Consider the following 17536-nt stretch of genomic DNA (forward strand, 5'->3'; position numbering starts at 1 on the left):
AACTAAGTAACCATCCACCTTCAGAGTATTTGACCCCTCTGGGCCAAAATTTTCTGACATGTAAAATCGGAGAGTTAATCTAATTTTTTTTTTTTATTACAAAAGTACTATGTGTTCCTGAAAACAGATAATTAAAAAGAAAAACCCAATCATGTTATAATCCCAGCAGAGAAACACTGTCATCGTTTTGGTATGCTTCTTTCCATAAGTGTTTATGCATATACTCTTTTAAAAAACAATACTAGACATCATACAGAATATTAAAGCTGAATTTTTCACTTGCCAATAATAAATATTCTCCTAAAATATTTAACATCACATGGGTATACAGTAATGTACTCCACCTGCCTCCCACTGTGGTTGTTCCTAAGGGTGAATACTAGAAACAGCAGGCTGTCCTCTGCTTGCGGGTTTTGTCTTTGCACATTCCCTTTGGTTATTCCCTTAACATAAATTCCTAGGACTGAAATTCCTGAATTCAAGGGTAAACAACATTCTAAGACTTTGATGCCTATTGTCAAGCTGCCCTCCAGAAACACTGAGATACTTACACTCCTACCAGCTGTAGAGGAGGGTAAGCTGTTCACACTCCCAAACCAAAACACATATATTTTTTCAATTCTGACCAACTGGACTTATAAAAATAATATATTGCTTAATTCTACATTTCTTTGATTACTAGTCTAGATTTCTGAAACAAATACTTCTAGTCCTAAAATACTGATTGCTTTATGACTTATATTATTATTAAGGACAATGAATAAGAAAATACACTTAATAAGGGTTTAACACAGGCCTTCCATTTTCTATAAAATTTTCCAAAATGTTATATGATTATATAATCTTAAAAATAGTAAACTAGATATTAAAACTTCTATTTTATAGAAATACCACATTTGTACAGGTTTTACACGTTATTTGATAATTTATTTTCTCATATATTATCTCGAGATAGGTAAGGATGTGATTTATTATTTTTTAAAAAAAGAGCATAAACTTAGATTCCAACAGTTCAGGACTGTGACTTAGTTCTGTGACTGCCCATAATTAACAAGTAATTCACTTAGTCTTTCTGAGCCTCAGCCTCATTGATAAAACAGTGATGATAACATCAATCTCCCACGTTATCACCACAAATGTCAAATAATGGGAGAACTCTGTTACCCTGTAGAACACCATGTAAATCTGATGTCCTGCTGTTATTATAACTATTATTATACCTAATAGAAATTCTAGACAATCCTATGAAGTAAGCAGAATGCATACTGTTCTGGTTTGAGAGCGAGGTTAATGCTGAAGCCAGAAACAGAAACAAGAACTTCTGGCGCCTCACCTGGAACTTCTACTAGATTTCACTTCCTCATGCTTGGACGTAACAAAGTGAACCCAGCCTCCCGGGCGTTTGCTTATCTTATGAGAGGGACTTGACTTTTATTAATCCAACTCTAATTAAAATCTGATTTTATTTACAAAATTATTTCTCTTTACTTGTCCTATATTAAAAGGCAGAATATTCTTCTGAAAAGTCTACATCTAACAAAACCCTATAAAAAAACATTAAAGTTCAATTTTTTAAACAAGAGCATACCACTGGAGAATGAGGTATCATATTCAGAAGAAATTTCTTTATTATCTACGTAAGAAGTTTTCTCTTTAATTATGACTGACTTTTAACATTTTGAGTTTGGGCAAAGAAAGTAGACACAACATATTAAAAGTCAATCATAATTAAAGAGAAAATTTCTCGTGTAGGTCAGAGAAAAGGAAGAAACTGGAGATAAGGTGACTTACAAAGATGCACAGCCACCTAATTTGCACATTCTTATGGTTTACTAATTTAATTCTAACACTTCACAAATTAACATCTGCTAAAGTTTCCATGCAAGATGTCTCGTAAGAAAAGACAAAACAAGACCAGAACAGAGAGCACTCACTTTTATTCGGTGGTCATCCGTGTCTGCAACTGTCGTTACTCTAACAAACATGGGATTTCTTTTGTCTATGACCTCAAGCTTCATTTTTTTCTGGAATCCATGTGGAGGTTTCTGTCATAACAGAAAATTTCACACCATGAGATTTGGAGGAACAGAAGGTGGGCTCTGTGTCACAAAGACAGAATAAGAAGAAAAAGATGAGCTATTCAGAGAACCAGCCTTTCAAACTCTCAACCTCCAGAAGCGGCTTTAGACCTCACCCTCCTTATCAAAAACCACAATCCCAAGTCCCATGGCCAAGCCACAGGCAAGAGAAACAGCCTGAGCACCTGCCGTAGGAGCAAACAGAATGCAACAGACCTTACGATGAAATTCAAAATATCCTCGTTATTGGATTAGCCATAGGGAAGGCAAGACGTTTTTCTCATTAGTTAGAAGGAGACGTCTTGACAAAAATCAACAAGCGTGAAAATTATTTTTAAAGAGAGAGGAGAACAACATTGAAGTGGCAGACGAGACACAGAGATCAGAAGTGGTAAATGACATCAAAAAGCAGACGTCTTTTATAAAAGAAAATTAGCAATCAAAACATGCAAGATGGACTGGCTCTGTGAGAAGGGGAAAGAGAAAGGAGGACCCTCTCCCCCCACACCTCAGAACCCAGCAGAAACCCATAAACCTCCGAAAAAGTCACAGGCAGTAGACAGAAGGGGACTGTTTGGTATGTTAGGCAAATTTCTTACATTTTCTCAACTTCACATCCCTCTTCTGTAAAATGGGTGTAATAGAATTGTTGCTCTGAATATTAAGGGTGAAATTTATGTAAAAGGTACAAAACAATGAATGCAAGGCACCAGAGGCCAAACTAGAACAATCTCAGTCTTCTCTCTGATATCAATGTGACACTAGGTATGCAGATGGGTCTCTGTGTAATTTTATCCAGTTCAAAGCAAAGTGTAACACAGCTCTTCTTGGACTAGCCTAAGTGAAAGTTAGTCACACAAAAATTCATAAATATTGTATAACCCTAAACATTATTTATTTTTAAATCCTGAATTTACTATCAGATGGAATCATATACATCCTTTCATCTGGCTTCTCTTCGTGTAATATACTTTTTCTCTCAAAAGTTTTTGATGTTCTTTTCTTCTATATTTGGGCTCATATCTACTCACTAATTCTTTCATTAAAAATTCTGGCAATTTATACACAAAAGGATCATTTAAAGAAAAACGTTTATGACAGACTAATTATGCCACATTAAAAGATTTTTAAAAAAATATTTAATATATCTTTCTTTCCCTTTAAACTTATGGGAAAATATAAATTACAAAGCAAGCTTTAGAGATGAAAAAATTTAAAAATACATTTCATTTCTTATTCTCTCCTTGCACAGAAATGAGGTTTACTTTGAATCTTAATAAGTTACATGCAAGAAACAATGACCCTTGGGGTTAGGAAGATACCATAACAGATGACCTTGGATTTTGGTAATTAACCATGTTGACTTATAGCAATAAAATAAAAACAGCATCCCTGCTCACCATAAACAAATCAAAGGAATTATCAAATACAATTTTTTTAGAAAACAATGTCCTATCTTATTTTGGTTTTTCAGAATATCTAGCTGGAAAAACATAAGTTTGCTGTAAGAACACAACAACTCACTTGATACCAATTCAGCAGATTTATTTCCAAGGAGACTTTCGAGTCCAAAATGGAAATATTTTTTAGATGCCAACAACAAAAACCGCAGTAACAATTTCAACTTTCAAAATCGTAAAAATTCAGGGCTGGCCCTGTTGCCAAGTGGCTAAGTTCTCGCACTCTGCTTTGGCGGCCTGGGATCCACCAATTCGGATCCTGGGCGTGGACCTACATGTCACTCATTAAGCCATGCTGTGGCGGCGTCCCACACAGCGGAACTAGAATGACTTACAACTAAGATATACAACTATCTACCAGGGCTCTAGGGAGAAAAAAGAGAGGAAGACTGGCAACAGATGTTAGCACAAGGCCAATCTTCTTCACACACAAAAAGCATGTCTTAAAAAGAAACTTTTTTAATTTGTAAAAATTCAAAAATATCTTCTTCAATCTTCTGTTTCCCTCCCATTACTATTCTGGGTCACCAGTACTATCTCTTTCTGCTCTTAAATTTCAATGAATGAACAGTGTCATCAACACAAATTAAAGAGTGTAAAATATATTAACTCACCACTTTGAAAGCTCTCGCAGGAGCAGGTAAAGAACTGGTTTCTTCCAAGTATTTATCCCAAGAAAAATGTTTCACATTTGGATAACCTAAGAATGAAAAAAAAGTACATCCTATCAGGTTTAACCAAAATGATAGGGAGAAGAACCACAAATTGACCTGTCAAAATTATGAGATGTTGTTATCATTATAATCTAGGAAATTATGTTCATATTTCATATAACAACTTGCACCTAGTTACACATTCAGAACTATTTGTAATAATTAAATTGCTTTCATCTTGATCACGATTTCTCTATTATCTTTTAAAAGATAATTTAGTATATATGTCTACATATAATTTATATTCTCAGGTAAGGACAATCTTACATACAAGACATACACACACATGAATACCCTTTAATTATGCAATTTTACTTCTACTAACCCATTAAAATCTCATATGTGTACAAAGACAATAGTGTACCATTGTTTAACGCGAAAATATGAAAACAAGTTAAATGATCAATATAGAAATGTGCAAAAAATATATAGTACATATGAAATATAAAGCATTTATTAAAAAGGAGGCAGATTTATACTAATATGTGAAATATTCCAGATACACCATCGCATTGCGAAGTCAAACAAACAAGCAAAATCAAAGCATGAAACAGTATTAACAGAATATGTAAAAATAACTATCCTTCCTCCCATCCACTTTGTTTCCTCCAGAGTCCAAAACCCATCAGGGAGGCAGGAGCAGGAATTAATGGTGGCCCAGGAGGGTGGGAAATTGGCTACATAAAGGGGACTGAAAAAATAAGTAAATATATTGCAGGTAGGGGAAATATATTGCAGGTTTCTCACTGTCTGAAAAGAGAGGTATAAAAATGGAAAATGGAAAACTAGAATGAACTTAGTAGTAATGGATATGAATTGGAGCTAGTGGTATGAATTCATTATTTCCAATATATCTAAAGAAACAGAGAAATAAATATAAATATACATTTTTTTATATCTTTACATAAATATATTTCCTAACTATGTCCACTGAGAGGCCGGAAGCAGCAACACTCCAGTAGCAATGAGCACATCTAGTGTCCAGATCTTAGTTTCTAAGTATCATTCTCTACTAAAGAGAACCATGGAGACTGTGAGAAACTGCTGACTTCAGGGCTGGATCAGGGTCCCAAAGCAAGAAGTTCTCGAAAAATGATAAGAACATGTCACAAGGATACAGTAACCAGCTTAAAGGGGCTCCCACTGGCCAAATCTGAGAAAATCTGGACTTGAAAATAAATAATGCTACTAAGGCATTATAACTCATTGATGAAAATAGTAACCTAGGGGCCCACGCTGATGGAAATAAATTAATTGAACAAATAAATGGGAAGATAAGAAAGCTATTCTTTGCAGAAGAATATGAACTTTATGTATCAGGAATGATGGAATAAGAAAAATTATCATTTAGCACTGTCAGAATAATAATTCATATTATATTAGTGCAGCAGCCTGGCAAACACCATCTTGATCAACTAACGGTAAGAGATCGGTAACGAGACAAACTGATATCATGTGCCACCTGAGAGGATGCAATGAGAAGACAGCATTGTTTCCATGATATTCCTGCCAAAACTGCATACAGTCTAATCACAAGGAAACACCAAGCATACCCAAATTAAGTAATAACATCCTAGAAAACGACTAATCTGTAATCCTCAAACATACTGAGGCCATGAAAGTCAAGGAGAACCTACTTGAAGGAGACTAGAGAGATTGGACAACTGAGTGGAATGCCTCATCTTCTTGCTATAAATGACATCATTGGTACAATTAACAAACTTGAATAGGCCTTTGGGTCAAGAGTACAGAAGAATTCTGTACGGTTCTTACAACTTTTCTGTACATTTGTAATTGTTTCAAAACAAAAGTTTTAAAAAGTAAATACACAAACATATTTCTGCATAAACAAACATTTTACAACATATTTTTAAAGACCACATCTTGTACAATTTAAGTATATTAAAACTGGGCATGCACACATGCATGTGTGTGTATACCTAGAGGTGAAAAGGATTTTCTGGAAAGATACAATGACAACTATTAAACTATTAAGAGAGATAAAAGTGCTCATCTCTATTTTCCAACTTTTAAAAGCAAGCATGTATTAATGTATAATTTGGATAATTCAAAATAAAAATCATTTTAAAGGCATAAAGATGTTAATTTCAGAAAAAGAACAGTAGCTATGCTACATGTTGAGAGAGAACACGAACACGGGGTGGCCAGCAGGGCTGCTCAGGGGACTGAGCCACGAAGTGGCAGGGGTTTTGGAAGAGCAGCTGCCCAGAGGGACCATGGATGAGGATCCCTTCTCTTCAGAAGGAGATCAGAGATCACCAGGAAGACGCCATTCACCAAAAGGAACCAGAGAAAGAGCATCTTTTTTTGCCATGGAGCCAAAGAGCAGAGTCACCTCAGCAGAGACTGCAAACCAGTCTCATTATTTGGCAGGTTTGCTTTTCAACCTGTTTTTACGGTGAAATATATACATCATAAAATTTACCATTTTACCCAATTAAATATACATTAAATATATTCACATTGTTGTATGTTTGGTACTTTTTGACATGCAATTTTGTATTTTATTAATTTGTCAAAAAGCTATGTATTTTCTGTTCTACTGAACTATAAAAGCCCACAAAAGGAGACAGATGTGTTGGTTACTTGCCTCACGTAAGAAGTTAGCAATGAAGCCTTATAGCACCCCTTCACAGGGTAGCTAACCCAGGGCTGTGATCACAGAACCAGGAACCTGTCATTCACTGGTTCTCTGTTCATTTACCAGATCCCTGATTATGACCAAAAAAGTGGTAAGGAAAAAAAAGATCAATATCGAATTGGAAAAATCTAAAATAATCCTCACAGCAATTTAGATGGTGATAGTGTCAATCACTATTCACTGGCTTTTAATATTACGTAAGCCACAGGACTCAGGAGGGCTGAACAGGAGAACTCTTCCAGGTAATACCCCATCTGGGCCATGAAACCATTAATACCTTACTTTAACACTTTATGGTTTATGTAAATGTCCTTTCATCTTCAACACAGCTCTGTAATCAGTGAAGAACAGGGGCTTCTGCCCCTTAACATATGAATAAACTCAAAAAGTGGAGAAGACTCGCCTTGCCCATCACAGGAATGGTTGGTCCCCTGGGGGAGTAAATGATCAGACACTAACTGAGACATGGTACCAAGGAACTGGGGACAAGCCTAAAAATGAAACCAGCTGTTAGAATGGAATGAGACAAGTATGTGGAGCTCCAAGCTGAGTGTTTGCTGTTTACATGCTGCGGGCAGCATCCACACAGCAGCTCCCAGTGAACCAAGGCGGCATCCTTTCCCTGTGGTGAGGGCGGTCTCCATCACTCACAGAAGTCTCCACAGAACCACCTGCGTGCAGTGATGCTGTTAGCCAACGACCCTGTCTTTTCACATCAGCAGCAGCCATGGCACCTTAAACAGTGAGATGCTCAGAAACTCACTGTCTTGATTATGCTGAAGCCACACAATCTGCTCTTTAGCACATGAAAATGAACTCAAAATCACATGAAACAAGGAGACCGTTCACCAGCAGTCATACTGTTCCTGTCACAGAGAGAGCGAATAACTGAGAATGAAGGCTCTCCGGCCAGAGACAGACAGCCAAAGGACCCGAAAACTTCGGAGAACAGAGAGGTACTGCCAGCACAAAGCTGCACAACCCATGTGAGGACCAGGAATCACAACAGAAAAAGGGAAATCAAATATGCAAGTCCTGATCTAGGTCAAAAAAGATCGAAAGCATCAAGATCCCCCTTCAATGTGAACGTCGTGCTTTGGCCAGAATTGACCCTGACAAGTGCGTCAAGACTCCACCCACAAGAGATGTCTCTTATGTCCAATTTCTCTATTCGTCAACACCTAGACAAGGTCAGTCTACGGCTGCTTTTGTGCTCCAACTGAACTGAGTAGTTCTAAAAGAGACCAAATGGCCCAAAAAGTCAAAGATATTTCCTATCTTGCCCTTTACAGAACAAGCGTGCCGACTCCAGATGAACATGAATAACATTAGATGCATAACAAGCACAAACCTGGAGGAGTGATAAGGGTTCTTCGATGTTCTTTACACCAACCAACTGGATGGATGTGTGGACTAGAGGCTTCGCACCTGTAGGTCATACAAATTAAAAACTGTCATTATCAGGATAAATTCTCAACAGTAGTAGAAGTAAAAATGTTAGACATCATGAACAACTTACGCAGAGTTCTACTTATTACAATCTACCTAATTTGAAAAAGGTTTGCTAAACCAAAGGCTCTTTCACTCTTTCAATATATTAACACCAAGCAGCCCTTTATTAGATAAATATCATGCAGATTTGACACCAGGCATAGTTCCCATTCTGCCACAAATTTTGTTATATTCTGTAACTTCAAATATAGCAAAAATTCAAAGGTAATGTCAGTAAGATTCAGAATTTCCATTCATAAAAATCATGTCGAAAAACAAACATGTGTACATAAATAATCATGCATACACAGGCAAGTTCAAATTGTTTCAGCATCTTGAAGGGTGAATGTGCAAAGGCAGAAAGCTCGACCACCCTCAAAACCCAAACGTGCTATTCCTCCCACCCAGGAGAATGCAGAGACCAGGTATTAGGATGGGGCATTCCCGTCTTCTCCTCACCTCTTTTCTTCTCCTCTCTGTCATCTTTACTTCAGTCAAGATACATTTTTCCAGAGCCCCCTTATCAGTATGCCTCTCTGGGACATCTGATTCCTTGCTCCTAACCAAATGTATACTATGCTTTCCTCATCTCAACATGCAGCGTGTTTCACTCATGCATTTGCTCACTCATTCATTCGAATACTGAGTGCTGTGTTGTACCAGGTACCAGGAGAGGCCCTGAGGATACTGTAACAAATAAAGCAGATACAAAGTTCCTGATTTTGTGGAGCTGACAGTGTCATGGGAAGAGAGAAGAAACAGATTAACAAAGAAATAAATACTCTGGTGGCACAACGCCCTGTGAATAAAGAAGTGGAGGAGGAAAGGCGATCTTTTATTGCACCATTCAAGATGGCCTCTCAAATAAGGTGACACCTGAAGGAAGTGAAGAAAGAGAGAACTGAGTCACTCAAATTATATATAAAGGAAAGCCATTCGACACCAAGGGGACAGCAAGGACACAGGCTGTGGGATGGGAATCTGGAAGGACTGTGTCAGGAATAGACTGAAGGAAAGAGACAATGGGAAACCATATCAGGAAGGGCCTTTAGACCATAGGAAAGTCTTGAGATTGTACTCAATCTAGTAAAATGATGTCTACTAGAAAGCCATGTGGAGGGTTCTAGGCAGAGGAGTGGCATAATCTATGTTTTAAAGTTAAGTATTCTGACTGCTTTGCAGACCAAAAAAACCAAGTTAATAACAAGAGAAGATGCCATTCGAAGGCTTCTGCAAGAGGGGATGATGGTGGCCTGAACCAGAGTGCTGGGGTGAGGTAAGAACTAATCATATTTCTAGGTCTATATTTTAGAGGAAGAATCAACAGGATATACCAGTAGTATTGATATAGAAAGTGAATGAAGTGAAGAAGTCTAGGACATTCCAAGGTTCTGGGCATGGACAACTAGAAGAATGCAGTGGCCATTTTCTGAGATAGAAAGAATGCGAGCACAGTCTTTGGCCTTCCAAATGGCGAATGAAGAGTTCTGTTACTGGCATATGTTTGACAACCAAGTAAACAGGTCAAGTAGAAAACGAGCATAAAAATCTGGAGTTGAAGGGCAAGATCAAGGGTAAAAGCACAAATCTGGGAGTCGTTTGGGATGGTATTAAAAGGCATGAGCAGAGATAAGAGCACCCAGAGAAGGAGTACAGAGAGAGAACAGAAGAGGTAGGGGCAAAAAAGTCCAAGAAGGGATGACTATGGAGTAAGAGAGGGAAAGTAAGGAGAAAGAAACCAAGTAGGTCAAATGCTGCTGCTAGATCAAAGAGGAGAAGAAACAAGAACCGATGACTGGACTGACCAAAGTCAAGGTTGTTAGCATCCTTGACAAGAGCTGTTTCGGTGGATCTAGGGATGGGAAAGGGCAAAAGCCTGAACACAGTGGTTTTAAGAGAAGATGGAAGGAGACGTGATGGAGATAGTTAGTGCAGAAAGTATGTTTAAGGAGTTCTGTTTTGAAAAGAAGGAGAAAAATGAGATAGCAAAAGAGAAGTTTTTTTTGTTTTTGTTTTTTTAAATTTGAAAACAGGGGAAACTAGGAGAGGCATTTATGGAAATTCTCTGTACTATTTTACAAATTTTCTTTAAGTTTAGAATAACTTCAAAATAAAATGTTTTTTTAAAAGATCGGAAATATTTCTTCATTTATTCCAGAAATATGCTGAGCAACTCCCATGATGGCACTGTTCTAGGTGCTAGGGCTGCAACAGGTATCAAAAGAAGAAAACCCCTTCTCCCACTTGGGTACTGGTAGGAATAATTCAACAGAGAGGGATGAGGTACTGATGCAAAAGAGAGGAGGACCGAGTCGGGGACAGGGAACGGAATCCCATGTGTGAGAACAGGGCCCCCTTACGCAGGAGCAAGGGTCTCCTTCCAAAATTACAGAGAAGGTTCGATCTGTGGGCAGAGATCAGGAAGAGGGGTAGATGAAATGGTGAGAGCATGAGGATGTCTCCTCTGACACTGTCTTTTTTCTCAATGAAATAGGAAGGTTATCCGCTGAGAGGGAGAATGGGAAAGGGGTGCGAGGAATTTGAGGGGATAAAAAGGGAGTGAAATTTACTGGTCTGGAAGAACAGACAAGGCCCTGCAGCAGGATGACAGGGCAGCGCTAAGGGCCCACTTGAGGTTAGCAGCCAGGAATGAGAAGTCAGACCAGTCCACATGCTGTGTCTTTCTCCAGCTGTATTCAACCACTCAGGCATAGACATACAGCAGGCAGAAAGTCTGATCCAATCAGGGTTAGGATTTTGCCAGCAAACACAATATAAAGAAGTGGAGGCCACAGTTACAAAGGAGTAGTTGTTACAAGATTACAAAATACATTCATGTGTCACGTAATGATGGGGACACGTTCTGAGAAATGTGTCATTGGGAGATTTCATCGTCATGTGCACATCACAGAGTGCTTACACAAACCTAGATCTTACAGCCTACTACACATAGGCTGTATGGTACGAATATTCAGGGATATGGTACAAATCTTATGGGACAACTGCTACATATGCAGTCATTGACCAAAACATCGTTACACGCCCGTCACTGCACATAGGAATCTAGAGGTATATCACAATTAAAATCTTAAAAAAAAAGTTGGTAGAACAAATTTCCCATCTGTGTTCTCAAAGATAATAGAATGAAGCTAAAAAAAAAAAAAAAAACAGCACCATGGTCAAAATGTTTCAGGAAAATTACTGTATCGCCTTAGAGATTCACAAAATACATTATTAGTGTGTTAAAGACTGTGAAATTACACTATAAATTACCCAGTTTCAAATTGTTGAACCCAGCATTCCCTAAAGATACTTAACTACGAAATACTGCTTTGGTGGGCAACCTATTAACATCATGTGTAACATGAGAGTTCTACAGAGCACATTTGGGAAATGTTGGTCTAAAGGATGCCAAGGGGTCCATCTCGCTCTATCAACGAGATCTGCCGTTTCCCTGGTAATCTCGACATAGCCCTCTAGACGGGAAACTAGAAGGTAGGAAGCTAAGAAGGAACACTGGTTGGAGTTTCTGTGGATAAAAAAGTCTGATGAGTCGTAAAAAACAAAGAACTTTCTAAGAAACGTTCTGAATAGAGACTAACACATGGTCAGCACTTTCCAGGTCAACCTTTCCAAGTGAGCAGCGCTGAACAATAACACAGGTGAGTTGATGTGACCCCAATTTATTGGTGATTTTTCTCAACATTATTGCAGTTGAAAATACCTTTAAATTTATAGTCAAAGGTTTCTTTCCTTTCTTCACTTATCTCCTATTACATACCCTCGCACTATTATCTTTCTTAATCTATACATTAGGGTTACACGTGTAGGTGTATATTGTTATTTTAGAAATGTGAAAGGAAAACAGACACTGCTAGGTCAAGGCCAAGTTCATAAAGCAACTGTCACATTTCTTACAATATGTATTTGCATAAAAAATACTTTAATACACGATTCTTTGAGCTGCTTTCTGTTATAAATTGTATAAACAGAGCTGTGGAGCACTATTTCCAGCTACGCTAATCTTTTCTTAAACAATCATTTGGTTATGGATTATTAGCAATGACGCACTGCCTGTATTTTAGGGAAATTTTTATTTTATTTTAGAGAAAGCTGTTAATTCATACAGGACTCAAAAATGAAAAAAAAACCAAATACATAACATTTGTTTCTTTTTTCTTCTCACTCTAATACAATTATCAAGTACTTTTTATAATTTTCTGCCAGGCTCATGGTGATTTAAGTAAGAGCATTAGACATTACTAACTCTTGTGATTTTATTGGATTTCTCTATAAATTGCAATCAAGGAAAATACTGTGGCATATTCTGGCCACTCATTCCTATACTCCTTGAATCTTACATAAGGTTTTAATATTATCTAAATACTGATTAAAGTCATCATTTAAAATAAACAAGAAAGCCATCTCAGGAGAGAAGAATAGCCCTGTTTTTATCTAGTTTGCTTACATTCTCTCAATAAGCAAACACTTCATTCAGAAGTTGGAAGCCTGTGAAATCCTTTCTGTTACTATTATCATCTCAAGTCATCTCTTAGTCCCATCTAGTGTTCAAAAGCAGCAACGTAACCAAGAAGAAATACAATGAACTAATGGCAAAAAGTATGGCAAGCCGTTGATTGCTGTACCTCTCCTTTCTTTCGAGTTTTATGTATATCATCAAAAAAGTCCATTTCAAAAAATTTTTTTAAAAGTCCAATTTAGACGTAAGTGTAAAGTACTCACGAAGGCTGCTAAGATCCAGTCAGACCTAGACTGGTAGATAATAACAGAAATAATTATTCATGAAAAATCTGTGTTTATATTATAAGGATAAAATGAGCAGACCTTAAGATCCTCATCTTGAACAGAAACACAAAGAAGTTAAGTGATTTCAGAAAGGCCTCAGGTTGAAAAGAAAGAGATCTTAGTTTTATCAGCCACAGCCGAAAGCTAAAGAAGCTAATGCACACACGCTGGGCTCCACAGATCTAGGCAGACAGTCAAATAGGAACATTTCAAGATGCTCACTGAAGGGAAACATCAAAGTCTTCATTTCAAGCAATAACAGTTTAGATTCCTTGAAGAAACACAGGACGCCTGGCCTCTCCCACTCTCTAAATGCAGAGCATATGACTGTCAGTTAGGACTCGCTTTCCTGGCTCCCATCATGTGCCGACTCTTCAGGGTCTCTATCACTCCGTGTTTTACCAGTAACCCCAGAGCTCATGAGGCTGAGTCATCGTGTTCTGCTCATCTCTAACGCACTTCCAACCTCATTCCCCACACTAGCTGTTCCCCACGTTATTAATTTGCTTCAAGCTTACAACTAGATTTTCACTAACACAGTGTCTACCTGGAAAAGATAAAGGGGATACCATCTCATTACTCCAGTGTCAGTGTTCCTTTCATGTCTTCATTTACTCCAGGCTGAGAGAGAAGAGAGCTTATTCCTTTCCAGTGTTAGCCCTACCTGTGGGACCTGGGGTCCCCAATTATCCACAGTCTCAGATATCTCCACTCTCTCCCTCCACAATGGCCTCCTTCCTTCAGCCTAAAACCAAGCTCAAAACTCTCTATGTGCCGGAAACCCTCCTCAGAGGTTGACTTCCCCTCAACCAATAATTCACTTTCGTCTCAGGGCCAAACTTTTCCGTTTAATGTCCCTTACAGCCATCTCTTTAAGCTTTTGCAAATTGGTTTCTGCTTCTTACTCTTATTTTAATCCTCATTTCACCCTATGAGATAGGTATTATCATTAATCCTTTTTGCAAAGGAGACAACTAAATCTTAGAAGGGTTAAGTCGCTTACTGAATAGACTTGGCTGCCATTCCTGAAACACACCCTTGTTTGCCCCCCTGGGCTTAAATACAAGCAAGTGCTTTCCTGGGCCAGGAATATGCCATTCCAACATCTAAGTACTGATTCTCTCATCCTTCCTGGTCCACCTCAGATCCCACGCCCTCCAGGAAGCCTTCCTCAAGAACCCTCCGGTGAGTCAGTCAGTCCTTCTCTCTCTGTGCCACAGACGTTGGTCTGAATAACTAAGCACTAACCACCATCTACCCTGCCGCCAGAACAGTGGTGTTTGTGTCTCTCTCTCCCCAAGCCTGAGGTCCTCAGGGCTGAAGTGCAGCGTTACCTAGGTCCCTTTCACCTCTGTAACTCACCACCATCCCTGAGGGTTGCTTCCCAGATTTAACCAGATGATGACAAACTTTTCAACTTTGACACTGGTCTAAGAAACTGACAACACGATGCAAACTTTTCAACATTACTTTGGAGAGACCCGTAAAATTACTATTACTCTCAATTCATAAATGTAAAGGAGTTCCATCTCTAAAAAGAAAAATTTTGCAGTACACTTGGAGACAATCAGGAAAAGGCCCCAAGCCCTTGTTTGTTCTAATTTGCTAACTCAATGCTCCTTTTTTCATAGATCTGTTTGTTGATTTTTCACACTTACTGACTTACTGGGACGTCAGAATGAAATTCAAAGACAGCTGAAGCTGCAACCTCATTCATTTAGATCTTTCCTCTCAACAGTCAGCTAAGTTCTGTTGCCTTGCCTTTCTGGTTCCAAAAAATAAGGTCACAGGAAAATAACATTTCTTAAAAGGAAAATCCCTTCCTAGTGCCTGGGGGAGAAGGTGGGGTGACTCCTCATTGTGTGCTCTGCCTGGGAGCCCAGCCCTCAGGCAGCTGGAGGCTGATGAGGACAGAGGCTGCATCCTCACTGTGATGGCTTTCCATCCTGCATCTTTAAAGTCCTTTCTAGTTCCAATATTCTGTGATATTTAGGATTATTCCTAAGTCTAATGACTGTCAAGGGGCTAGAATTAAATAGCTACCAACTACCAGTAACAAAACCACAGAGAAAACCCAAAGAGAAAAAAATTTCCATTCTAATATGTAACTATTTCCATTTCATAAAAAAGTACTACTTCAATCCTACATAAATATCACAACGCTCCTCTTTGGAACGAAGAGATGTTTTATCGCAGCTAAACACATAGTAACACAAATGTACACAGACATACATATGTGCTTTCAAATCTCCACTGAGGTAAAAAGAGATAAGATCACTATCCAGTTCAAAGGGAAAAGACATTTCTCATTTCCAAACTATTTTAAATTGGGAAAGGCAATCCAATTTGTAACCTCAATTACACACCTAAGGAAGTAATTTATGCAGATAAAAATCATTTCAAAATTCAAAGATCAAAGAACATAATATTTAATAAAGCTGGAGAAATTCCAGCACACTTAAGCAATTTTTTTTTTTAAAAGATTTTATTTTTTCCTTTTTCTCCCCAAAGCCCCCCGGTACATAGTTGTATATTCTTCGTTGTGGGTTCTTCTAGTTGTGGCATGTGGGATGCTGCCTCAGCGTGGTCCGATGAGCAGTGCCATGTCCGCGCCCAGGATTCGAACCAACGAAACACTGGGCCGCCTGCAGCAGAGCGCGCGAACTTAACCACTCGGCCACGGGGCCAGCCCCCACTTAAGCAATTTTTAATGTGCCTAACTGCATACTGAGGAATAGAACACTGTATTATTTTTCTGACAATTAACAAAATATGATTTCATGTCAATAGTTAGAAGTATAAGTAAATCCTCAAAGTACATTCCATCCTAAAAATAATTAGTTTGTGTGCATAAAAGTGAAAAATCAGAACAAAAAGAAATCAGTTTTTCCCTCTGCTCTTTCTAAAAAGGAATCCCAAAAAAAGGAACTCTTCTTATTCCCTAGGCATTTGCCATCAAAGAAAGATGATTGTGACAAATTCTTCTAGACTTCCTCATTACTTTTTTCCAGAAGAATATTTGTAAAGGAAATGCATCTTATGTCAAATAACCAATTCATACTTCTAAAACCCTGTAATACTTACAAGACCACGAAAATAACTTAAACTAGGATTCAGCCATTTTGTTTAGATAAGGCAAAAGCTACAAACAAAAAAAAAATTCTCCCTAAATGAATGAGAACTTAAAAACAAAAAACTCTCATTTCAACAAATTCTAATAACTGCTTTAATGTATAATTTATTAATAAAAGGACTGGATCCCACTCACCACACTGTACTGCCAGCATCACAGCACAGCAAATATAAGAGAGGAGAAACACGTTTGACCCAGAACAGATTTACCATATTTCTAAATTTACAGTTTTCTCACCCATTCACTCACTCAAGATAGGTATGGATAATTTTAAATGAAACAAAAACTCCCAATTAACAGGAAATATGAAGAACATGGTAAGCAATACAACAAGGATTCAATCAACAAATCCAGACTGTGGGAGACTACACAGGACAAACCATCTGGTTTCTTCAATAAAAGTTATAAGAGGAAGAAAAAGAGAGGAATAGGCATCTATAAATTAAAAGAGATGAAGAAAAACATCAAAGCACTCACAAAGTGCGCACCTAACTTGGACCTAAAGCCATCATACTAAAAAAAAGAAAACTAAGACAATCGGGGGAATGTTTAAGTATGTTATTAACACTATGGCATTCATAACAGCACATATTTTTAAAATGAAAAAGAATCCTTATCTTTAAAAGAAACATACTGAATTATTCACAGATGAAATGCTATGATATCTGGAATTTTCTTCAAAACCATCCTGGAGTTGGGATTTCAGGAGCAGGAATACAGAGGAAACAAGAGTGGATAGAAACTGATAAGTGCTCGTGCTGTGTGATGACTACAGGAGAGTCACTCCATTACTCTGCTTTCACATAGGCTTGAAATGGTCTATATTCGAATTAAAAAAAAAGTTACTGCAAACTGAACAAAAAGACATCTTATAAGAAAAAATCATGCTTTCCAGAAAAAAGCTTGGGAAAAACACACCGAAATGTTCAAAGTACTTGACACTGTGTGATGTAATCATGGAACTACTTGTCTACATTTTTTAAAAATTCTGCAAAAATCATACGTAATGTATAATAGAAAGCATTTTTAAAATGTGAATAACAAGGCCAGCCCTGGTGGCCTAGTGGTTAAGTTGAGCGCATTCTGCTGTGGTGGCCTGGGTTTGGTTCCTCGGCGTAGACCTACATTGCTCTACTAGCAGGCATGCTGTGGTGGCAGTCTACATACTAAAAAGCAGAGGAAGATAGGCACAG

At 38.0% G+C, this 17536-nt stretch overlaps 1 protein-coding gene across 4 annotated transcripts in view; it reads right to left on the reverse strand.

Annotated features, from left to right (window-relative positions):
- Positions 1–17536, reverse strand: part of L3MBTL3 (L3MBTL histone methyl-lysine binding protein 3) — a 113913-nt gene that overhangs the window by 50070 nt on the left and 46307 nt on the right. For all 4 annotated transcript variants that reach the window (XM_046677578.1, XM_046677580.1, XM_046677577.1 and 1 more), the window contains 3 exons: positions 8265–8341; positions 4153–4238; positions 1935–2045 (listed from right to left, as the gene is read on the reverse strand). In XM_046677578.1, coding sequence (XP_046533534.1) covers positions 1935–2045; positions 4153–4238; positions 8265–8341 — 274 coding nt within the window. The remainder of the gene's footprint in view (positions 1–1934; positions 2046–4152; positions 4239–8264; positions 8342–17536) is intronic.

The sequence above is a fragment of the Equus quagga genome, chromosome 11, assembly GCF_021613505.1.
Source record: "Equus quagga isolate Etosha38 chromosome 11, UCLA_HA_Equagga_1.0, whole genome shotgun sequence".
NCBI classification, from domain to species: Eukaryota; Metazoa; Chordata; class Mammalia; order Perissodactyla; family Equidae; genus Equus; species Equus quagga.